The following is a 25848-nucleotide window of genomic DNA, read 5'->3' as shown; positions in this document are numbered from 1 at the left end:
AAGGGTCTTCCTTAGCCAGACCAAGGGAGAACTTCTTTCATTCTATCCAGCTATGGAGAAGAGGAGAAGAAAACTTGGAGCTGTACTGATAAGGTCTGTTGTGGGAAGTTCAGATGCCTGGGCTGTGGAGACAATGGCTGAGCAGGAGTCTTCAACAGGCATTTCCCACTGCCTGACTACCTGCTGAACCTATACAAGGGCCTGAGGACCAGTGCCCACACACTCTGCTCTTACAGGGCTCTCCTCTTTGCCCCCTAGGTCAATCAGAAGAATCCATTTTGCAATGGGGAAGCAACTTTCCAGTGAGGTAGAACAGCTTACTGATTCCCCAGACTGCTTCTCGGCCCCCATTCTAGAATGAAAGTTGGGGACAGAAGGGGATTTCTTATGTTTCTTATCCCCCAGAGATCAAGTTGCCTCTATTTCCCTCTTTTAAGAAGAAGGAATCCAGGAAGAGGCCCATCTCCATGAAAACACTGCCTTAGTAACAAGGGGGAAAAGGAGGAGGGAACACATACTTTGGGAGATAGAGGGGGGGTTGGACCTGGAGTTGAAGTGTCCCAGAAAGTGGCTTCCAGCTGCGGAAACCCCTAAAAAGCACAAGCCCTATTTCCTGTGGGAATGCTGCAAAATAGATCTTCCCCGCTCCTCTAGAGAAGACCCTCCACCTGATTCAACTGGGAAGGCAAAGATGAGGCCCATAGAGCTTTGGGTTCGTGTGTCCCATCAGCGGCTGGGAGGGGTAGGAGAGGGGTGATATGACCTGGAACCCCTGGTCTAGTGGGCCCCATGCAGCCTGCCTCCTGCATTTTCTCTCTCACAGGAGGGCCATGAAACGCAATGTCCGACTGAGGTGCCCCTTTCGCAAAGGCACCTGCGAGATCACCCGGAAGACGCGGAGGCAGTGCCAGGCTTGTCGCTTGCGCAAGTGCCTGGAGAGCGGAATGAAGAAGGAGAGTGAGCGCCGGGCTGCTCGGGGCGGGCTACCCAGGCACTGCACACTCCGGGAGGGTGTGACCAGGGGCCCTGTAGGATCCTTACAGAAAAGAAGAGGATGCCTGGAGCTTCTGTCCAAGCAGCATCCATAGATTGCCTTGGGGTGCAGGGATCCTCTGCCCTCTTCCGGGCAAGTGCGTGAGCGCGTGTAGATGTGCACCCAGGGCGGGCGCGTGTGCACGAGTGAGCTTGTGTCCCTGTGCTACAGGCAGCCACCTGAACCGAGAGCTTGCAAGAGGGATTTGGGAGCTACAGGGCATTTTTATTTTTTGCTCTCTATCAGGGATATGTCCCCCCTTTTCCTCTCAGATGCTCCTGCAAGCTTCCTTTTGTCCCCTTCTTTCTGTCCTGGATTTGTAATCAAACTGGGGAGGGTTAACCTGTGGGGACACGTGTGCTGAGCCTGCTCCAATGAACCTTCAGTGATCATGTCCGATACCGCGGTGGAGCAGAGGCGGGCGTTGATCAAGAGGAAGAAAAGGGAACGAATCGCGGCTCAACCGCCGGGGGAGCAGGGGCTGACAGAAGAACAGCGGTCCTTGATCAGGGAGCTGATGGATGCCCAGAAGAAAACCTTTGACTCCACCTTCTCCCATTTCAAGAACTTCCGGGTAGGAGGCTTAGAGCTGTCTTGGCTCCTGAGTTAGCTGCTCAACATGCCCTGGAGGCTCATTCCCGGGGTTTCCCATAGTGTGGTTCTGGGGTCAGGAGTCAGATTCCCCTGGGAATTTGCTAGACATGCAAATTTTCAGGTTCTCTCTCATCTTCCGAATTCCTGGAGTAAGGCATGCCCCCCAGCTGATGCCCTCCCAGGCTCATGTTGGAGAATCTCTGTTCTCCTTCTGCAGCAGATAGGAACTGGGTCTGAGTCATTAGTGGAATCAGAACTAGGTTTTAGGAGAACAGAGTCAGGATCTGTTGGGGGTGTGATCTTAGTAAACCAGTGTTCCTTAACAATCCAGTGTTAGCTGCATCTCTAATCCCAGTGCCCTCCCTTCCTGTGTGCTCACAGGTATCTCAGGTGAGGTGCCCAGCTTAGAGAACTTATTATCCCCAGAGAGCACAGTGTCTGCTCTTCCCATCTGCAGCTCCCTAACCCTTCTGAGTCTCCTGGGCCTAGTAACAAGAATGCTTGTGACACACCAGGGTAGGGGGTCCCCCTCACCCTCCATTCTGACCAGCCAGGGATGGGTGCATCCATTAATTCATGGATCCAGAAAGTACCCCCTGATGGGAGACAGCAAGAGAGAAGACACAAGTGCTGTGTGTGTGTGTGTGTGTGTGTGTGTGTACGTGCACATGCGTGCAGGGCTTTGAGTGCCTGTGAGTGTGTATCTTCTCAGGCTGCAGCTGGCTGTCTGAGATGTATGGGGACCTGTTTATGAAAACATAGGCTGTCTTTCTAACCTCCACCTCCTTCCTGTCTTGTGTTCCAGCTGCCAGAGGTGTTTAGCAATGGCCATGAGATTCCAGAGTTTCTGCGGACCCCACCGGGGGAAGACCCTGTCAATTGGAGCCAGATCAAGGAAGATCTGTGTACCATGAAGATCTCTCTGCAGCTGCGAGGGGAAGATGGCAGCGTGTGGAACTATAAACCCCCAGCCAACAGTGACGGGAAGGAGATGATTCCCCTGCTGCCCCACCTGGCTGATATGTCCACCTACATGTTCAAGGGTGTCATCAACTTTGCTAAAGTTATCTCCTACTTCAGGTAGGACATGGGACTGTGTGGATGGGTGTGGAAGGGAAAAGGAAATAACCAAAAGGTCATTGAATTTGGGGGACGTTGGTGCCAAATGACCCTCCTTTGTCTCTGCCTCTCAGGTCACTGGTGCTGCAGGGAATAGGTTTCTAGCGGTATGTCTCAGTGGCTTTGTGGGTGTGGGTCTGCGCTGTGATCCAGTGGGTCTCAGCCTCTCATCTGGAGATAGGAGCTAATAATACCTTCTTTGTAGGACTACCAGATGAAATTAAAAAAAAAAAAACAGATGAAGATCACCCAGAATATAATGGAAATTCAGATAGAAATTCCTTTCCCTATTTCTCCCATGATGGCAGGAACCATAAGATGACATCTTCAAAGGATGAGTTGGAAGGAAAAAGAAGTCCAGAGAGAGAAGAAAGGAGAGAGAGGAACAGAACAGATGCTGGTCCTATAGTGGAGATATTACCCAAGAGATATCTGAGCAGGCCATGGGGAACATGGACCCATGGTTATGAAATTCAAAGGGCCAGGACTCCCCACAGCTAGGCATAGAGGCAACAACTAGAACAACTGGGGTCAGCAAGAGACCTGGAACCCCTTAATATGGTGGGAGCCACAGCCCATAATATATAATCTGTAGGGCTAGAGATAGTGCTAGGTATGTTTTTCCTTGGGCTGGCCACCTTGCCTTTCTGAGCCTGGTCCAGTGGAGCCGAAATACACAGGCAAGGAACCCAGATCTCATCAGCAGGTGGAGGGCAGGTTATATTCCAGGAGTACAGGTTCCCTTTGCCTCTATGTGAAACACAAGATTGGCTCAATGACATTAGGATAGCAATGACCTGGAATAGGGGACAGACTGTGGCAAATTAGTTTGAGGGAGCAAGAAGAAAAGTCTACTTACTAGTGTGAACTTTGGCAGATTCTTGCTGGGCATCCAATGAGCTATAATTTAACTCCAGGGAGGTTACTACCTACTTCTCCTGACCACCAGTTTTGAGAACAGTGACCCCAGGCATCACTGTTACCTTCTTTTTAGAAACAGACTCACTGTGGGTAAGAAACCTGTAGAACTCATCAGCTGATCAGTGGTGGAGGGCGTATTTGGAAGTACAGGCTTGTAGAGTACAGACTTCAGAGCCAGCTACCTCCCAGGGACTGAGCTGGTCTCTGGGGAGACACAGAAGAATAATGTCAACTTCATGGCATTTGAAGTGCAGTATTATGGATCAAAAGAAGTGGTATGTGTGCGAGTAGTGCAGAGCCTAATGTCCCAAGGAGACCAAAGTCAGGGACAGGGCTTTTTTTAGGAGTTCTCATGAACAGCCTCAGTTTCCCAGCCTCTTCCTTTTCAGGAACATCTTCTTCAGGGAGGAGTTGGGGGTTCCTCTCAGTTTGGGAGGAAGAGGTCCCTCCAGGATGAGCCCACCAATACCAGAGGTTTATAAAGCAGCCACTGTGGTTAGGCCTGTGTTCAGTGCTAGGATTGGGGCTCAAAGCATCCAGGTTGCCTGGAGAGAAACAGTAGAAATACGTAGATATTAAATTCAACATAGACAATAGGTAGCAAATATCCTCACCATGGAGCGCATACCAAAAGGAATGGCATGTACTGAAGAACTCCACACTCTGGAAACACTTCTGGGAGGGGCAAACACATATCTTGGCTTAAAGAACTCAGGATTTACTTAAATGAAGCTAAGCAAGCACTCAAAGTTGGGAAATTGAGGCAGAAGATATGAAAACTAAGGAGCAGGAGCCAAGGTATCAACTAGGTCAATGGCTATGTAGGGAGTTGGAGGAAGTGATTTAGGCTGTAAGGGACCTGGATGCTAAGCTAAGTGGGTATGGAGAGTCCACAAAGGTAGGAGGAGAGATAAGAGAAAAAGAATAGCCTGCTTGGCTGGATGTGATGGGGAGAGATTAGAGGAAACCAGGAAGCAACTGCTGTGGTCCTCAGAGGAAGGAGCCTGTCCTACCTCCTCCCTTAACATCTGGGTTATGGAAATGGGTACCAGCCTATGGGCAGCTACCCTGGGAGCTGTCATCTCACCATCTTTGCTGCCAGGGACTTGCCCATTGAGGACCAGATCTCCCTGCTGAAGGGGGCCACCTTTGAGCTGTGCATACTGAGGTTCAACATGATGTTCAACGCAGAGACTGGGACCTGGGAGTGTGGTCGGCTGGCTTACTGCTTGGAAGATGTTGAAGGTGCTCAAGAGCCCCTGCCTGCCCTGGCAGAGGGAGGGACACATGATAGTTTTGGGTGGAAGGGAACCACATCAGGACATGCAGGTCCTGGGAATGTAAGGCAGGAAGACTGGGTGATGGAACAAAAGATCTTAGAGAGGGAAGATTTGTTCTTGGGTCAGCTTCTTAAGATGCTACCCCTCCATCCTATACCCACCCACAGGTGGCTTCCAGAAACTTCTGCTGGATCCTATGATGAAATTCCACTACATGCTGAAGAAGCTGCAGCTGCATAAGGAGGAGTATGTGCTGATGCAGGCCATCTCCCTTTTCTCCCCAGGTGATGGCCTTCCCTAGGCTGTAAACACCCCTCACCATGATTGCAGGAGGCAGTAGCCCCTCTTCTTCCCTCCCTAGGGAAGGTCCCAGCTTACAGCCTTGTTCCCTCCTCCCTGCACAGGCAGGTTAGGGATGGGACTCTAGCTGGTTTCTCCTTGGGTCAGTGGGGTGATGTAGAACCCTAGTCCTCCTTTACCTTCAGGGTGACTATGGCTCAGGAAGTGGCTGGCCAGTAGTTACCCTCTCTGGGCCAGACTGAGCCTGTCTTTGCCCCTTCCCACCCTGGCTGGGACCACTCTGTCTTCTCTCCCTGTAGACCGCCCAGGTGTGGTGCAGCGTGGTGTGGTGGAACAGTTGCAGGAGCGATTTGCCATCACTCTGAAGGCCTACATTGAGTGCATTCGGCCCCAGCCGGCCCACCGGTGAGCATGAGCAGAAAGGGCTGATGCTTGAGGGTGTGAGGGGTTCTCCCTGAAGCCTTGCCTAACTTTCAGCCTGTTCTCTAGGTCCATGCCTCCCTGGGTCTCTATGGGACTACAGACCAGAGCTGTGCCTCGTGTGCTCTGATGACCAGTACTCTAGGGCCATTTTCTGTGACCTCTATTGAGGCATATTGCCTGGGAGCTGTCATCTCAGCTGGTCAGCCTGAGCACCAGTCCTGTTACGGGGAAAACTCAAGGCGGGGCTATGGCTGTGCCCAGCTGAGTGGACACTTGTCTGCCAGGGCCTTCCATCCTCCTTTCATCAAGAGGCCAGATACTTTCTTGTGTTTCCTACAGGGTCTTCTAGAATGGCCAATGAAAACTATAATGATGGTAAAGATTAGAATGACACCAATAATGAAGATAATCAGAAGTAGATTGTAATAGACATCATTTGTTGGGAAGTGCCAAATCTGGTGCCAAGTTGTTTATATATCTTGTCATCTTTAATCCTCAAAACACTCACATGAGTTGGGTATCAACACCATCCTGCAAAGGAAGCCAAGACACAGGGCAGTTGCCTAGGGTCCAGACGTATGGAGGCTGGCAGTGGACCAAGCCAAACCAAGTCCAAATCTCAAGCTCTTGAGGCATTCCCTAAGAACTTCCCAGGAAGAACCCAAACACACTTGAGGTAGGGAAGTCCTTACCTTGATCTGATCATAACTCAGAAGAGGAAGGCTGCTTGGGACTTGGCCCAAACAGGGGTTTCCATAACTTCACTGGTCCTCAGCGTCCCTGTGACCTAGTGATCAGTCTGATGCCCAAAGGCCTGAAGACAAGGACAAATTTGAATTTAGGAGAACACAAACCCATGATGGTTAAGGCCAGCACTAGCTATTATAGTGTGAACTTGAAACTCAAATTCTCACTTGGTTTACAGTGCTTTCTTTTTGCTCAGCATCTTGGGATGCTAGGGTGGCCATGACTTTATTTGCTCAGTTGTTCCCTGTATGGAGCCAGCAGGCTTGAGGTGCCAGCTGGCATCATGGAGAAACTGAGGCATGTGGTGTGTATAGACATTAAATCCAGAGCTGGATCCAGGAAGGGATTCCAGCCTGCAGTCCCTAACCTCCACAACTATTCTGCTCACTTCTGGGCCCCGGAAATTAACCAAGATAGTGACTCCCTTTACCCCCAAATTAACCTAGGCATATGGCATCTGCAAGATCTGGATTTTCCACTGAGATCTCTATGTACAAAGACTCAAAACCCATAGATGAGGAAGGACATTATGGCTCCCAAGTACCCGCAGACTACTCTGCCCTTCTTGTGCACAGGCTGAAGGAATTCAGCCAAGCCTTGCCTCTGGGCTGACCTGAACCTGAGAAGTCCTGAGAATAAACTTGCATGCCCTCAGAACAGGGCGAGGGCTGGAGGGTTCAGGGGAGGAATGGCTGCATCCCAACCTCTCCTCTGGCTGGTCCACAGGTTCCTGTTCCTGAAGATCGTGGCTGTACTCACCGAACTGCGCAGCATCAATGCCCAGCACACCCAGAGGCTGCTGCGCATCCAAGACACACACCCCTTCGCCACACCCCTCATGAGAGAGTTGTTCAGCCCCACAGATGGCTGAGTGGCTGCCCTTGGGTGGAGCCTCGGTGGGACAGCCAGACCAGAGCTCGCCAAGCTGCCATTTCTGGGGCTAGACAGATGGACACCACAGCTGGCTAGCATTCCTCAAAGAGGGGACTTGAGTCTCCCAGTCCTCAGTTCAGACTGTGGACAGGGAAGCCATGGACCCTATGTGCAGCATGAGCTGGCCTATTTAGGTCAGGACCGTTAGAGAGGCCAGGTTGCCCTTCCCTTAGACAAAGTTCTGTGGTCCAGTAATAAATCCCCAAATCCCACTAAATCCCTTGAAGTATTGTGGTGGGTGGAGGGGAAGGAGCTAGAGGCTGGGTTTCCATCAATACCCCAGTTTACAGGCTTGAGTCTTTTCACTGCTACCTCTAATAGTCCTGCCTTCCACTCCCTGCTCATTCCCATCCTCAGCCTCTATGCCCTGAGTTGCCAGGTGGGTTCCAGACCTGTGTTCATCGGCAGGTGCATGTCTGTGGTGTCTTTGAGAGAAGCTGAGAAGCCTGCACTGAATGTTAGAAAGTGGTCATAACCTCACGCTGAGCACGTCATTGTGTGTCTCTGCATCTACTCAAACCCATCATTAAGCACCAACACTGTGCAGCCTGCTGTGGGGTGGTGTACAGTGTTGATGTAGATGTGGATCCTGACCTTGAATAGTTCATATTTATGACAACAAAAGCTGAAACACAAATGATGCAGACCAAAAGGACAATCCACACATAAGAAGCACGAGGAACATTTTTGTGTGGATGCTGAGCTGCACTGAGATTTTGTGGGCACCTGGGCCCAGTGAAGACTCTCTAGGATGTGCTTATGGAAAGAAGGGATGGGAACTGTGTCTGTGGGTACCTGTGTGTGACTTAGCACAGGTCTATCTGCTCCCCATCTGACTGGGCCTGGGTTTGCTCCTGAGGCTGGTTAACACTTGTGTGCTGTGACAAGGCTACAGTGACAGTGAATAAATGTGCTAGAGTAAAACCACTTGCATGCACTCTTATTCCTGTGTCAGTATGCTGTTTTCCAAACTGAAAAATGTGGGAGTGTCAGCCTTGTTATAGCTATTTGTGAGTAAAACTGTTTGCATTGTCACAAGTTTAATTTTACATAAGGCACTTAATACATTGTTTACATTATTATCTTAATAAGATAATAATACATTATTATCTTATTAATTTAATAAGGCATTTAATAGTTTTAGCAAATGTGTTCCTGGTTTAATGTCAAATCAAGGAAAAAGGTTTGGCTAAAGATGTAAAAAAATGTTGGTTGGCATTCTAATCTGGGGAAGAAAGAAATGTGGGAGTGGGGAAGTAGAAATAAAAATACAGACACACACATATAGACATTTTTTCACTACTTATTGCCTTTTATACATCGGAAAACCGTTGGTCTAAGAACATACAAATGAATTAACTTGATTTACTCATAAAATAATTGTTCTGAATTAAAGTTTAAAGGATATACACATCATAATTAAAATGCAAATGAATTAATTTTAAATGTTTAATATTTGGTTGCAAATGAAGCTGTAAGGTAAACTGAATTTTAAGAAACAGATGATTGCTTAGTTTTCACCATTTTATAAAAAGCAGGGCAACGTTGAAAACATTAAGAAATCAATAATACAAATCAAAGAAGTAAATATATTCCCTGACATCCCTCCAGTTTCACCAACCTTCTCTGCATCAAGGAGATAAAGTACCCATTTTTAGAGAAAAACCCAAGGAAAAATAAAGTGCCTCTCTACAAGCTCAATAAATACAGCTTTTGCTCCCAGGAATTTCAACTAATTTATGTTTAATTTTTACTCAGTTATAATTAGAAATGTAAGTTTATAATTTGGAGATACACATTTCATTCAACTATATTCACCAGTAATGTATGCCCCTTCCTTTCCCTGGAGGAAATAACTTTTTGAGTGTGCTATTCACCCAAGTGGCTGAAATTGTTGTTGGATGTAGGTTAGAGTAAGGCAAAGTTAAGGTGAGATTAAGACGGGTCAACTCCCCTCCCCCAGTTTTGTTTTTAAAAACACCCAGGCAGCTCCCCAATATTAAACAAATATGTAATATGTATGTATGGTTTATATAAATTATGAAAACTAAGTGTATTTCAAGAGAAAAGATTCAAAGTTAGATGCACCAAAGAGCTCTCACAGGATACTTCCTTTCAGCAGCTTTGTGGATCTCAAGTTTATAGGACTAGGAGCCAGGTTCAATTTATCTACCCCCAAAATAATTTGGATTTCCTTATTACTCACTACCCTGAGCTTTTGAACAAGTAAAACTAAGCATCAACTTCTAGGCATTTCTGTAGTTACTGATCTCTTTTTCTAGTACCTGGTTCAGTCAGGAAAAGATGAAGTTAATCTCCAAGGTTACTGCTTACCTTCTGGCTCCCCTATCAGTCAGAGTCACTCAGTGGTCTCTCTCACCTTGTCCCAGACTTTGTCTAAAGTTGTCAAAGATAAATCTTCACTTGGGAGAAGACCCAGAGTGGCTTTTTTTTTTTTTTTTTTTTTAAAGAGGTTATTAAGAAAAACATTTCAACATCAGCCTTTCTCACTCCAGACTCGGTGGCCTCTTCCTGCACGTCCCCTTCTTCAGCAGCTTGTTGATCCCTCCTTGCTTCCCTTTATGTGTCCATAGCTGCCGTGAATCTGATGGTGCTGATGGGTTGGATTAACTACTTCTATACCTGAGGAATGGGTGACCATCCACTGCTTTTGTTCACTTGCTTTCACAAAAAATAGCATCTAGAAATGTGAATCCCAAAGGACTGTATGGTCATCACATTTTGGAAGGACTTGGAAACTAAACAGGGAGTCTTCCAGGATTCCAAGTTAATGCAGCTTCTTGCAGGACACTTAATGCCAATTTAAACAGCTAAGGTAGAACCTACACAAGATGGCAAAAATGCATTTCAGTGCCACCAAGAAGCCCATCCCACAAGTAACATCTTACATGTTTTTGCTGAACCAGCCCTCCCCTACCACTAGTAACTGCATTTAACTATTTACAAATGTGATTGATTTTGCCCATCCCACAACCTCAGTAAATAAGAGGCCAACACTTTATCGAATATAAATTTGTTTTTATTGAAGCAGCAGTCACATGACCTTATAGCTACTCTTTAGATTAGGCCTGACAGTTTGCCAGTCCTAAAAAATGTTTCTTTTGCACTAAGAGACATAACATGTTTACATACATTATCCAGTATTAGCAATGAGCAGACTCAAAAACAACATGTTGGTTACCTGGGAGGTAAAGCCAACAGTTTGTGGTGTTCATATATTTTACAGAGACCCCCAAAGACCATTACTAATAGGATAAAAGTTAAAGAAAATACAGCTACACCAAACCATGAACACACAGTAATCGAAGACAGCAGCTCTTACACATTTTTACAACTGTCCCTTTTAGGGACGTTTCCTTTGTTTTCAAAGCAGTGTCTACAAAGCTTCCTCTACATCAAATCCAAAGGTTTCCAAGCTGGAAGCTGCACCTCTTGTGGCTAATACAGTGGAGTAAGGTCATTTCAAACAATGAGATGTGGTGTTCATACCTTGATTTTTATAATAAAGATTCATGTTTCCCTAATTAAAGATGGTGATGTGACTACTTACTGCAGTGGCAAAATAGGGTGAAGAGAGGGATGGATACTGAAATAAAGACCACACACTTGTGAATTTTAATTTCATTTCCAGGCTAACCTACTTTTTATTTAATGCAAATTACAGTACCAGTTAACTATTTCCAAACCAAGTCACATAGAACGAAATGTATTTACAAGGGAATGGGGGAAGGGCAAAAAAACATTGAGCATACTTTTCACAAAAAAGGTTTATATTTAAAATGAAAAAAAATTCAGTCACAGAGGCATTCAAGTAGTAATAATGTTATACAGATTTTGCTTTTCCTTTATATCAAGACAGATTTGCACAAGTGTTTGCAATAGTTTGTATACAACCCACAGTCCTTTATATATATATATATATATATGTAATAAATTTTGTTTTTTAGATTCGTATTTAAGATGGAAGTGGTCACGCTAATTGGTATGTGTACAGGCCCAAGTGATCCATCGGCAACACACTTATAAATGCAAATTTTACAGGCAAGCACATTTTCATACATCTATCTGTATCTGCCTGTAGACAGATATAAGAAAAAAACTTAAAAATTAACACAAGGAAGTCTACTTTGTCAAGCTAACCCCTTATGTACTGGTTGTCATTTTGCTTTTATTGCAGAGGTGCAAAACGGAGCAAAAACTCTAATAATAAACAGCATAATCCTTGTGAAAATAATCCAAACCCCAGGGATTACTTTCAAAGCCTCTAAGGAAGACCTTAATCTGGGACTCTACTGTGCTTCTAGTTGTCTCTTTATTTTCAGTGGCTCAGGTTTCTACCATAAAAGACAGGTTTTATTGTAGAGCATGCTTATTTTTCTATAGAGGGGAGAAAAGTGTTTTGTCTCTGTGATTAGATGATCACTAACATGAACAATATGAATCAGGTACAATTTTGGTTTAAACCAAAGAAAAACCCCCAAACTCCTGGGGATCTGGCATTGGCCAACTTCCTTTGGAAGATTCCAAAGTTAAATCCTTTAAAAAGGAAAGAGAAAAGAAATGAAATGCCAGTGTCTTTATATCCACAGGGATAGAGAATATAATAGTCCTCTCAGAAACCTTAGCATTGGTGCAGATGAGATGATTGGTTAGGCATACTTTATTCAAACACAAACCAATATGGGTGTAAAAACTAAGAGGACTTTTAAAATGACACATGTCATTGGAAAGAAGGTGCAGTCTTCTACCTTGCTGGAATGAACACATGATGTTTCAAAAATAGCAACCTTTGGTTTGGTAAAGTGTTTTTTTCTTCTATTCAAGACATTTTATACGGAGTACTTGGAGGCAAAACAAAAAAATATATATATATATATATTTTTTTTTTTTTCCAAAAAAGGCCTTCATGTTGGGCACACAGTCAAAATTAAACTGATTTAAAAAATTAAAATGACATGTCATTGAACAGGGTAGAGATGGCAGGAGGGAGAGAATGGGTTGAGATCCCTTGTTAGAACAGCCTTCTATGGGCATGGTGGCATTCTGTGCAGTTAACTGCAAGCCATTTCAAGAGAGAATTTTAGACCATTGATGTATCAAAACCCAATACTAAACCAGTTTTCTCTCCCTGTGTCATTTGGGAGGGAAGTCAGTAAGGGGGCTGGTGTGGGGAGGTGGGGAGGGAGGGAGGGAGGAAGAAGAGTGAGCGCCTGCTTGAGCATGGAAGGCTCCTAGAATCTGCTGTTTGTAAAACCCACGGTTAGGGCTTGTGGAAGAGAGAAACAAAATCTAATCTATTGATATCCTCCAGCTCTAGGGCTCCATGTGTTATACTAAGTCCCTGAATGGACCAAGTATCAAATGAAACGGTCATTGCTACTGAGGAGGAAACAGACATTCAGAACTAAAACAAATGCAGGGCTTGAATAAAATGAGATTATGAACATGGTTTCCTCTTCCCACTCCTGAGCATGGTATCACCAAAACTTAATTGTGGAGGGGGCAAAGATACTGTTGTGAGTTATTATTTCAAAGGGAAAGGGGATGGACAGGGAGACGTGGATAAAGGAAACCAAATAAAATTTTTTAAATGAAAAATAAAAATAAAAACAAACAAAAACAAACACATGGAAGCGAAGGCACTCCAAACTATATAGATACACTATACATTGCTAGAGTTATTGTTACAATAATACAGGCCAGTACCTACTGTACAGAGTTAAAACTATATGGCTTTAAAAAGCTCGTCTACATTTTGTCTGATTATTAAACAGAATCACTGCCCTGAACAGTAACTTTTTGCTCATTAATAACAGTTCCTGGGTCCACATATTTACATACAAAACAATAAAACTTAAATTTAAGAACACTGAAAGAAAATATAATGTACAAGCTTGAATTTGGTGAGGAGCTTTTAATTATTATTATTATATTTACAAAAAGATATCCAGAGACCTGGATCTCACTTGTATAAAAGAGTTCTGTGATCCCGCCATGATCCGTGAGAAAGAAAAACATGTGTGCACACACACACACACACACACTCTCTCACACATTCACACACACACACACACACACACACACACACTAAAGTGAGAGAAAAGCATCTGACTTTTCTCTCTTCTTCTCTTACCCCATTTATGGGGGGAAAAGTGTTTCCTAAAATAAGTACTGATTTTTATGGACTCCAGCAAGTATACCAAGTCCAGAGTAGTGTTCGTATCCAAACGTCTGACTGGGCAGTTTGATCTGAAAACAGGTCCATTTCTCTGTCATAGACCTACCTGTTCAGATTCTTTATAAATCCTTTCTGTAATGGTCTATAGTTCCTTTAAGGAACTATGCTGCCAAATACTTTCAGATTTTTCTCAATCTTAACTAGCTCTCAGAAGCACTTTATAAAAAGTAAAATTCACTATTTTATTTGGTTTGACTGAACATTATCTTTTCTCATGAACTCTCATATAACAAGAGGTTTAAGAAACCCCTTTTGTGGCCCAAGAGCTTAGCTAAACAGTGAGTGAACACTAAGATGGCTCACAGTTGTCTTTCTGGGTGTCAATTCACTTCAGCAGGCAGCATAACTCTCTTGGAGAGTTGCACACAAAGTCAAGAAGCAGGACAGGGTGCAGGGCCTGCACGTGGGCTGCCAAGAGACTCCACTTCCTAACCACCTGGAGGGCGAGACCCCAACATGACCTAAGTGGCAATGAGGAGGGTGAAAGGAGGTTACACACAATCTAGGGTTCAGCTCTGCAGCCCTACAATTATCAGCTAACCTTGGAAGGTGTGTGGGGAAGGAGAGGGCAGGAGGAAAAAGTGGCCATCACTCAAGTGATCTTTTAAATGTAAAATATAACTGATTGTGCCTTAAAGATTCATAGGTCAAGTAATGGCCCATAAGCACCAAGGTGACTAAGGTTCATTTTAGAGTATATAAGGCCCACATAGATACCAACCTTAAAAGTATAAAACAAAGTAGTTGTGAAAATCTATCTCTTTACTGCAAACATAATTCTTCAATCTTCCTTGCTTTCCAAGGAATATTGCTTTTTTTTCCCCCCCAAAACAATAGACTGATTCTTACACCATTCACTGATAAAGAAAATAGAAACAAAACTAACTGGGTGTGTGTGGGGAAACATTCTTCTCATGCTTCAACCAGTCAATTTTGATACTGGAGACAAAAAAGGAAAGGCAGTATTGAGTATCTGTATATATAACTATATACACACATTTATAGCATCAGTTTCCCTATGAAGTCAGCAGGTACGTACAGGTGACTACATAATTTTGATAGGTAGTTTTTAATATTCCTACCACCTAAAATCATAATGGCCTATTGGGCATGTATCAATAAATAAATTTTAAAAGCATGAGGTTAAAAAAGCTAAAATTAAATAGAGTCTAGATTTGGATTTAAAATTATAACTACATGTAGAAGGTGGCAATTCCTAAAAACTTGTTTTTCAATTAGAAAGATGAAAAATAAAGCAGTAGACTGTTACAGTTCACATTACTTAACTATAATGTCCTCTCTCAAGTGTATCTTTCCAAGGGAAGTAACTTTAGAAAAAAATCTGGACGAATTCATTCAGTGGTGAGATCTGCCCCAGCCTGTGTCCTTCCTCTAGTCTCACCAGGTGCCTTTGACTTGTGCAGCCAGTATAGCCTGTTCGACACCCTTTCCAATCCCCTTCTAGGTCACTAATTTAAAACTGTACAAAGATTTGCAGAGAACCTTTGGTCAGGCAAAACAAAAACAAAAACAAAACCCCATTATGGAACTAGAGTTCTGCTTGCTGCTCCCCTTTGGGAGCCTGCTATACCAGCTTTCTCACCACTAGTACTGAGAACAAAACCAAACTTAACCAATCAATTCAGTATCTCCCCCTTACAGCTTCAAACTTTATTGACCTACCTGGGTTACAAATGATACACATTTCCTTTTTTGTCTGCCACACCTGCCACCAACATGCTAAAGCCAAGTCTTCAAATACCCGAGGATATGGATTAATTTTACAAGTGACATGTAAGCCCCTGTTGAGTTATACCTGCTAAGCTCCCAACCAATTTCAAGCTGTGCACTATGCCAAAGTCTGACACTAGACTTGAAAAGAAAACAAAGTTCAAACAAAACAAAACAAACACTTCAGTACAGAACAAGGTTTCTTCTCTTGTGGAAGAGGCATGAGGCAGGAGTCCTGTTTTTAAAGTGTACAACAGCAGACTTTTGATTAAAAAAAAAAAAAAAAAAGATTGTCATGGGAGAGAGATTGTGTCTTCTAGTGCTCCGCTTTCCCCCTCCCATTACCCCTCCCACCCTCTGGGTCTCCCGCAAAGTGAGAATACAATGAAATTGTTTTGTATTTATAGATATCTTACAAGGTTAAATAAGAACAACAATAATAATAAAAAAAATTGAACACTAAAATGAACAGTTTTTTGTTTTTTTTTCTCTTTTTAATTTTCTTTCCAAACGTGACCAGTGTTGCTGAGTGACACTCAAGTACTGGTGGTTTTTCCTGTGCAGCTGACTGCTTGGGACTGTTCAGGTGGAGTTGGAAGCTGACGCAGAAGCAGCATTATTGGTCTGTCCACGGTCTCCAGCATTAGCATCTGCAAATTCAAAGTCCCAAGAGAGTATGAACAATGGCATAATTCTCTAAAGAAAACAAGTACATTGCCTTAACTGCAGACTGTGAGCTGTTGTGGCCTTCCAAACTGTTTTCTGACATGTTGGTTTAAATATGGCCAAGAGTTTGACATCTAAATTTCTTCCTGTTTAGAAGCTAAAGTACATGACTTGGCAAGGTCCTGGTGCGGAGGAGACAGTGACTTTGATTAAATTATCAACTCAGGGACTCAAGAGACCATTCCTGTGAATGCTCTTACTATAGCTGGGATCAGCAGTTCATGAAGACTCAGTTGGAGAGGGGCTTACCTGAAAACAAATGAATAGCACATAGCTTGGAAAATTTACTAAAAATCCTGAATCATGTTATAATATACTATCTGCTTGGTGAATGGATGAAGAAAATGAAAGTAATATGGGTCAGTGTTGATAAGCAGAAGTACTGGATATAAACCAAACTCAGTTGCTTGTTTTCTAAGTACAGCCACTCTTCATTATTCATAGAGATGAAAGACAGCAAAAAAGAAATAGTCACTATGGTACCAATTTACTTAATACAATATAGTAAAGCATCCTGTAATTAAATATGTTGGGCTAATAACTTATTTTGCCTGATCCTCTACAAATGTGTATATTAACAACCAACTTTTATCCCCATTTCCCCTCTTTTAAAGAACCATTATTATTTTATAGCATCCATTAACTAAATGGCCATCTAGTTGTTTCCAGATTGGCTCTCCATCCTGGATAGGGAATAGCCTGCTATTTCAGTGGTTAATCATTTGCCTCATACACAACCACCAGGAATATACTGTTAGTCAATTTTTCTCACAAAGATTTCATTTTTTTTCCCAGAGAAAGAGAGGTTGCTTGACTGGGATGGGCAACTTCCAAGAGCTATCTCCTTAGAAGCCACACTGCTCTTGGTCATCAAGGCTGGTAACACCAAAAAGCAGACCCAGAAGCTTTTATCTGTCAGGAACCTTTAAAGGGATCTGCAATCACACTTGTCCTACGATAGGCAGAGTAACCAATGTCACAGATGAATGCAAACATCTGGTCTTGGATCTTTCTACTTTGAATTTCTGAATTAGAGTGAGACACAAAAGACCCATAAGGACACAAAGGAACTTTATTACTTAAGGATTAGCTATTCAGTTATCATTTCTATAGCCACTCTATATAAAACTATACTTCCTTTCTAAATCTGCCCTTATATACATTTAACTCAATCTTTGGGAAAAGAAATGAGAATACCTCTTAATTTGAATGGTTATAGTTAATTCATTTAATTTCTTCAAAACACCTGCAGCTGCTTCTAGTACTGCTGTTGTGTAAATAAGTGCAACATCAGAGTCCATGCTAATGATTTATATTGCCCATGGCTGGAGTCATCCTAATTCATCAGTATAAGGTCCATGAGTAAGCTGCACGAGAGAGCCTGGGACACAGAACTTACTTTTCAAAGACAGGTAGACAGCCTTGTCCAATAATTAGTGAGCAATTAGGTCTAATACCTCATTCATGATTCCTGGCCTTCCATAGATATGCTCAGCTCAAAGGGGTGGTACCATCCATGCGCATTCAAATTACGTGCACTGAAAATCTAACATTAATTCTTCCCTAACCACAAATTCCTTCAAGCCTTTCTCAGGAAAAAATACTCATTTTAATGATTCAGGGACAGGCTGCATTAAAAACAACATTCCAGCAAAAGGCTCAAAGACCACAAAGCTATTTCAGAATTCTAATGTTCCACATAAATCCATGCTTATTGTTGCATTTCCTGTGCTGTGAATGACACTCAGGACATGATCATCATCAAATAGTACTTACCTGAATTTCAGCATTAGAATATGATACTCAGAACTGTTATTCTGGTCTTCAAACCCAAGACTTAAGAGAGAGGCTATCAGGAATTCATTTGTGTTTGAATACTACATCAGCAGCCCTGCCCATGGTGGCCATTAGCCATGATGGCTGACACTAGTTGTTTACCAAGTTCAGTAAACACCTCACCTACAAGGCAACTTGTCCATTTATGTTAAATTTGCTCTTTATGGGCTGGGGTTGTGGCTCAGAGGTAGAGCGCTCACCTAGCATGTGAGGCACTGGGTTCAATCCTCAGCATGACATAAAAATAAAATAAAGATATTGTGTCCACTTATAACTAAAAAATAAATATTCAAACAAACAAACAAAAACCCTGTGATCCCTCTTAAAAAAAAAATTTGCTCTTTAGTAGAATCCTACTTAGCTAGCTAGCTAGCTTTCAGATATCCTTTCACATAAGCCTGAGAGCTTATGACAGTGACCAAACTAGTTTTCCCTTCTTTGATCTCATATTTTTCTCAGAATTATTTCCAAATCATTTCATGAGTAAATTTTAGCAGTTAATTATTTTGGTCACACATACTCTTGAAACCTGAAGTTGCCCAGGCTGGCCTTAAATTTACATGTGTGTATCACCATGCCTGGCTTACACTGATACATCTTTCTTAACCTAGTCCAATTCCATGAACATTTATGAGTATAAAGACAATTTGTGCATCTTAACAGCCTTGTGATTTGGGAACAAATTATTCTACTTTTCTACCCTTAAATTTCCTCAATGGCAAAATGGTAATAATACCTCCCGTCTATAAAATAAGGCCTCTGAAGTATGTGCCATAACATCTGGCATGTAGTAATTGTTCAGTGAACAGAATGGTGAATGACACATCTAAAATACATTTTTATTTATGTAATATATATTTTCATAATCTAGTGTGACTACAATAACCACAATCACAATAAATATTAGTGCCAGCAAAATCACAATAAATATCTGGGTGCTTGCTTACCAGTGTGCTACACACCATACTAAGTACTCTGTAGGCATCACATTTAGACTACATAGCACCTATGAGAAATATGTACAATTATCTCCACCATTAGGCAAACAGAAAACATAAGTCATAATGAGATTAACATAACTAAGACCATACAGTTAGTAAGTGGAAGAGCAGAGCACAGAGGACAATGATGACCTTTATGGGCAATAGGGGACAGCAGAGAAGATTTCCTAGCAAAGAGATGGAAGAGTTTAAAGGGACTTTTATTTAGAACTAATTTCAACAAAATCCAATGCGATTTCTAGAGGTTCATTATCGAAAAGAGTTATATTACATTAAGACAATATTTAATTTATAATAAGAACTAAGCATATAATTAATTTATTTTCTAATTTTCAAATAGTCTGTATGGGATAGTCTAGAAATGGCTCTAGAGATGACATTCCCCAGACCTGAAACCTTCCTAGAAACAATTCTCATTATCATTCTTTTGATGCTACTATGGAAAAATAACACTGTCCCATCAGTATAGATTTGAGAGGACACAGAATTATCAACTTTAGGGGGAAGAAGCACAGGTAGGAAGGTACAATATCATCCTTACAGATTGTGGTGGGTCACCTTCCAAGATAATCCCAACGATTCATGCCTTTTGGTGTGCAAGCCCTAACGCAGTCCCTTCCCACCCTGGAAATTGTCAAAATAATGGTATATGACTCCAAGGCTAAGATATAAAAGACATGTGGCTTCCATCTTGCCCTCTCTCGGATCACCAGTTCTAACTGAAGCTGGCTATTACAATGTGAGATACAGAGAGGTCCACAAGGTGAGTGGTAACTAAGGCCTGTGCAGATCTGCTAACCACATGAACAAGCCATCCCAGAAGCAGATCTTTCAGCCTTAGGCAAGTCAATAGAAGACGAAAGGGTTGACATTTTAACTACTTTATGAAAGACCCTGACCATACAGCTAAGCTGCTTCTGAATTTCTGACTCACAGAAACAACATTTATTCTTGCTTTAAGTTGCTAAATTTTGGGGTAACTTGATATGTAGCAACAGATAACTAATACATATGTATATATCAAAGAACTTAAATACCATTTAGGGTTTGTGTTCACAAGCTCATGAAAGCATCACTAAGTCCCTTAGATGTATACCTAATACGCTGTATAAAACAAGATTATATCAGATGAACAGTTGTTTTTCCATGAATGGTTTTGGTTCTAAGGCTTTTATATCAGACATTACAAAGGGAATTTGTGCTTTCATTTTTTTTTTTTTTTTAATTTTTAAAGAGATAGGGTCTTGCTATAATGCCCTAGCCTTGAATTCCTGGGCTCAAGTGATCCTCCTATGTCTGTCTCCTGTGTAGCAGGGATTATAGGTAGGTGCTACTATGCTTGGTAAACCCATTTTTTATTCCATGTAATTTCAGAGGTATAAACAAGGACTTGGGTAATGCCATAGTGAAGCCAAGGGTAGAATCTGCAGCTGCCAGGTTTCTAGCTGAGTTTATGCGGTTGACATTTTTATCCTACATAAAATTTTATATGTAAAATTCTATATCTGGTACACATATACTTTTCTCTAGGATATGATTCATTCCCCACCCCCATCCCCAACCCCAGATTCTCAGAGGTCTGTAAGTGTTGATAGTTGGGGAAACTGTCCCACCTAGAAGCCCAAGTCATAAACTCAAGAGTTCTTGCCTTGATTCCTCATTGCCTCTTCACTGCCCACCCACAATAAACATCACCAACTCCCATCCGCTTTTCTTGCATCTAATGTGATCGATCAAACATGCAAATGCAGAGTGGAAGGAACAGTGAATGGAAGGTCTCACATTTAAAATTGTCGCCAAAGTTTTAAATAAAAAGAAAGTAGAAATGAAGGAAACATGTTGGGAGGACAGGACAGAGAACAAACATAGGAGGTGGGGTTCCAAAGGCTCTGCTATCATGAATCAGTATTACAGAACTGTGAGTTTAAAGATAAAGCTTTTTAATTTATAAAAATGATCATGTGAGCTGGGGCTGTAGCTCAGTGGTAGAGCCTTGCATGTGTGAGGCACTCGGTTTGATCCTCAGCACTACATAAATATAAATAAATAAATATATTGTGTTCAACTATAACTAAAAAAATATTTTTTGAAAAAAAAAATGCTCATTGTGTGGTCCAGTGGCAATGACAGAAATGTTCTATTTGCATTCTCCAATATGGTGGCTCCTAGCTACATATGGCTACTTAAATTAAAGTTAAATAATAAAAATTAAAATTTAGTTCCTAATTTGTCCTAAGCATGTTTCAAATTCTCAAAAGCTACAAAAGTATTAAATATTATACTTTATAATAGAAAATTATAAAATAATTCATAGAAATATTAAAATAAATTAATATTTCTATTATTGGCATATTAGTAAGATAGAATATTTTACCTAATGAAATTAGCTTTTTTGTGTTTACATGTACAAGTGTGTAAATACACTTGAGAACTTAAGTATACTTTGATTCCTTTATTATACTCTTCCCCAAACCAATCTTTCTGAAGCCGATTTTAAGTGTGTTTCCACTCACCAGACAAAAATGTTTAAAATGGTTAAAAATGTCACATGACAGGTCAGCTCCTCTAAAAGATAAAATTTTGATAGTTTGAGATGTATTGTTTATTATATGCAGCTAACTTAAGATGCTCCTATTCAAGCTGTTCCAAATAGAAATGCATCTATTGTAAAACCATATTTCGGATATTAGTGTCATTCCTGGTACAGAATAAATAAGACTATCATAAGAATCAAAGTATAGCCTAAGGTTACGATTAATTGAAGTAATAAACTACACTAATGAGATCAAAGTTTCACCTACAAGGAGGCATCAATTTTCATTTTTTTCCTCTTCATAATCTCTACTATTATTTTGTTAATTTTGTGTATGAAAATAAGGGAAAAGGAGAGGAAATTCACCTTAGGAATGCATCATCAACTTTTTTTCCTATTCCTAGGAAAGATGTGGCACAAGATATCAAGCTAGCCTTTAGTCAGGAGTCAAATTCAGATGCCTGAAGCTCCAACCCTCCAGGATACACATTTTATAGATTGAGAAAACAAATAAAATACTTATTAGTAAAGTTCAAAGGACTTTCTCCAGGTAGCATGTGCTAGTGGAAATGGAGCTAAAAGAAACTTTCTTTATAGAATTTTCCTGGAAGGTAGGACATGAATGAGAATGAAATCTTTTTAATCTTTATTAGCAACATTGTAAAAATTGATTAAAAAGATTAAGACTGGACAGAAACTGCTTTATTTCAGACAATAGGAGATGAATTTTGACCATTACTGTTGAGTACTAAGAATTATAATGAAAGATTTTTTTTTTTTATTTCCTGTAACATAAACTCCCATAAGCAAATATGGTCTGATCTTTTTCAATGTGACAATTAAAAGAAAATGGCGTAAGCTTCTGCCACCGGTTTTTTTTTTTAAAGTGGGGCACCAAATTCTGAGCCCCTATTTGTGTTACCTATTATGTTTCTAATTTCATGTAAAACAGCATCCAGCCATTCTCTGGAGGAATTCAATTCATTCAAGAATTAGGGATTTTCAAAATATTTGTAACGACAGTGATTCTCATGAAATTAGGCCTTGCTATTAGCTGGCTTACAGGACCAGCAGCACACTCCAATTCTAACTTTGTAGTCTAATCTAGTCACACCTGGAGCTAAAACTTGGTTAAATGTATTTTCATTATACCTTTAGCCCTTCCAAATGATTAAAAATTATACCAATCTATATTGTATACTTAAAAATTTGCCTCCTCAGTATTTTAATATCATTAACATTCAGGGGATAGAAAGAACTATAGTGAAATATCCTAAATGGCATTATATTGTACAAACTGTTTTCTGCTATAAGCATCTCATTTGATATATATTAACCAAGAAATTAATTAGATATTTATATCTTATATATAAAGTATATACATGAAGTATTTATGGAGTGCTTTTATCTTGTGCATTTTGGAACTAAAGCAGTATTTTATTCACTTTTACTCATTTGGTTGTGCCTTTTTGGATATTTAAATGAAATTAAATGTTTATACTTATCCCATGAAATGAAACAGGGGTAATCATCTTTTTAAAAAGCAGAATATATTTTTATAGAAGACACTTATATCCTCACCTGAGGCTGCTGTGGCATTTGTAGGGGTGGAAGCAGCTGCTTGAATTCGGGCATGAGGAGGAATAAGGATGGTAGCCAAAGGTGGATTACTTGACAGTTCTAGAGAAGATAAGACACAAATATTAGAGCCCACTCTTAAATATATATGAAATTATTGTATTATTAACAATAAGATATCAGTCTAACAAAAAAAGAAGACATAATGAACCTACATCCATCTCAAACCATATCAATTAGCTAGTAATCAACTTACACAGTAAACTCACAGAAACAGAGCTTATTCCATCATTACTCTTGTTATGATATACAAAAAGGTGCTATCTGCTAAAATTAAGATACGTCTGAGAACTAAAAGTTAGAGAGTAAACATATTATTAGTAAGATAAGTTTTCATCTTGCATTGACTTAAATATGCCATCCAACTCTGGCAGTACTTAACTACAGGAACTGAAAGTGAAGGTTTTATAACAGGGAATATAAGTGCAGTCTATTTTGTGTCTGTATGTACATGCACATGTACAAGTATACGTACAGGCTAACCCACTCAACTATCTAGATACTTCTAAAAGCAGGATTTAAGAAACATCTATTTAAAGTCTTATTGCTTTTTTAAAAAATATTTTTATCCAATTATATATATATATATATATGCATATGTATATACAGAGAGAGAGAGATACACATACGTTGTGTGTACGCGCACGCACAAATGCATGCAGCACTAGGGATTAAACTCAGGTGTAGGTGTGCTGTAACACAGAGCTACATCCCCTGCCTTCTTTTCATTCAAAAATTCAATCTTTATTCACAAATATTTTTTGAGGGGATTTTTGTGTGCTAAACTCTTATAGTGCTGGATTACAGATTTAGACAAGCAGACAAGGACCAGATGCCCCACTAGTATAGGAGCTGGATGGTTCACAACTTGAATATGCCATGTGGCAGCAGGTCATACAAGGTCAGGTGGTGACAGGCTTTGAGGAATACTGTGAGGCCAGGGCTGGGAAAGGTGGCCATTCCCATTTCTGAAAAGGCTGTTACAGAATATCTGCAGGGATACAGTGCTTAAGTTCTCAGGAGACTTCACAGGGTATGACTCAGTATGGCAGGAACCAATGCTTATTTTTTTTTTCCTTCTTTCCCAGATTTCCCCAGTCCTTTTTATTTTGAGACAGGGTCTAAGTTGCTGAGGCTGGCCTTGAACTTGCAATCATTCTCTCTCAACCTCCAGAGTACCTGTGATTATAGGAGTGCACAATGTGGTCATCTCAATTCTATATTTTTTAACTTAAAAAAAAAAAAAAAAGACTGCTAGCTTTAAGTTGTGAAATAGGCTTTTTACCTGTATGTGATAAGGCTATTTCCATCCACTGCATAGATTAGCTTTCTTTAAAGAATCAAGTTCTATACAGGTACTTTAAGAAATAATTATTTTAAGGGTTTGGAGATTTAGATCAGTGGCACAGTGCTTACCTCCTAGAACAAGGCCCTGGTTTTGACCATAGGAATTAAAAAAATAAAAATAAAAAGGATTGAACCTAATATTGTGGATCGGACATGTAATGGTGATGCGTGCTCTCTTTCTCTCTAATACACACACACACACAATATTTTTGAAGATCCAAGCTATTTTATCTAAAGTCAGTCAAATTTCAACATACAATATTTTACTTAGGAAAACAAGCAAATTTTTGGTAACTGTAATGGCTTAATACCTTTCTGATTCTAGGCACATAAAAATATTAATGAAGTATGTAATAGTTTTTCTTAATCAACCTGAAAGAAATTTAGATTTACCATCCCCATTAAAATTAAAATCTTCTAAAACAGACTTTAAAAAAATTCATCTATCCATCCACCTCCCTACCCACACACCCATTCATCTAATACTGAGCATAAAATAGTATGTTAGGTTGCAGAATACAGACAGAAAAAAGACAATCATTCTTGTCTGGTCAACGAAAATAGAAATGTACAACTGAACAAGCTGGCAAAAGAAAGGCATTCAAAAACAGAAAAAAGAACAGTGGAGTAGACAAAGGGGAATGAAAGTGAGGGGAAGAGGGACAGAATAGGGAAAGACAGTGGACTAAATCTAACCTAACTTCTTTATATACATATATGAATACAACAAAGTGATTCTTACCATCATGTACATTCTCAAGACACTAATTTTAAAAAAAACTACTATAATAGCAAAAAAATCAGTAGAGTAAAGGAAAGGGAACAGGGAGGGGAAGGGGAAGTACTAGGGGCTGAATTAGAACAAATTATATTTCATGTTTTTATAACTATGTCAAAATAAATCCTATTGTCATGTATAACTAAAAGAACCAATTAAAAAAAACAAAAAAACAAAGAAACTTGGTGAGACCCTGTCTCAAAAAGGGGATGGGGATGGGTATGTGGCACAGTGGTTAAGCATCCCTGCATCCTTGGTGTTATGGTTTGGATGTGAGGTGTCCCCTAAAAGCTCACATGTGAGACAATGCAATAAAGTTTGGAGGAGAAATGATTGGGTTATCTTAGCCCCGGTAGGGTGTGGCTGAAGGAGGTAGGAATCAGGGTGTGGCTTTGGTGTATGTATTTGTATCTGGAAAGTAGAGACTTTCTCTACTTCTTGATCACCATGATGTGAGTTGCTTCCCTCTGCCACACACTCTGCCATGATGTTCAGCCTTCTTTTGAGCCCTCTAAAACTGTAAGCCCTCAAACAAACTTTTCCTCCTTTATAGTTGTTCTGATCAGATCCTTTAGTCAGAGCATCAGAAAAACTGACTGAAATACCTGGGTTCAATCCCTGGTATAAACAAACAAACAGAAAAGATCTC

General features: G+C 40.8%; 2 protein-coding genes across 3 annotated transcripts in view; one reads left to right on the top strand and one right to left on the bottom strand.

Moving 5' to 3' along the window:
• Nr1i2 (nuclear receptor subfamily 1 group I member 2) overlaps window positions 1-7288 on the top strand; it is a 37154-nt gene extending 29866 nt beyond the window's left edge. The window contains exons 4-10 of the mRNA XM_076867011.2: window positions 824-957; window positions 1420-1607; window positions 2433-2707; window positions 4770-4912; window positions 5115-5231; window positions 5547-5652; window positions 7144-7288. Of these exons, the coding sequence (XP_076723126.2) occupies window positions 824-957; window positions 1420-1607; window positions 2433-2707; window positions 4770-4912; window positions 5115-5231; window positions 5547-5652; window positions 7144-7288 (1108 nt within the window). The remainder of the gene's footprint in view (window positions 1-823; window positions 958-1419; window positions 1608-2432; window positions 2708-4769; window positions 4913-5114; window positions 5232-5546; window positions 5653-7143) is intronic.
• Window positions 7289-10433: 3145 nt separating this feature from the next.
• Window positions 10434-25848, bottom strand: part of Gsk3b (glycogen synthase kinase 3 beta) — a 157370-nt gene continuing 141955 nt past the window's right edge. For both annotated transcript variants that reach the window (XM_076866971.2, XM_076866972.2), the window contains 2 exons: window positions 23018-23116; window positions 10434-15990 (listed from right to left, as the gene is read on the bottom strand). In XM_076866971.2, coding sequence (XP_076723086.1) covers window positions 15923-15990; window positions 23018-23116 — 167 coding nt within the window. In that variant the 3' untranslated portion in view covers window positions 10434-15922. The remainder of the gene's footprint in view (window positions 15991-23017; window positions 23117-25848) is intronic.

This window comes from Callospermophilus lateralis, chromosome 10 (genome assembly GCF_048772815.1).
Source record: "Callospermophilus lateralis isolate mCalLat2 chromosome 10, mCalLat2.hap1, whole genome shotgun sequence".
NCBI classification, from domain to species: domain Eukaryota; kingdom Metazoa; phylum Chordata; class Mammalia; order Rodentia; family Sciuridae; genus Callospermophilus; species Callospermophilus lateralis.
Note: the sequence above shows the minus strand (reverse complement) of the source record. Positions and strands in the feature narration are given on the sequence as shown.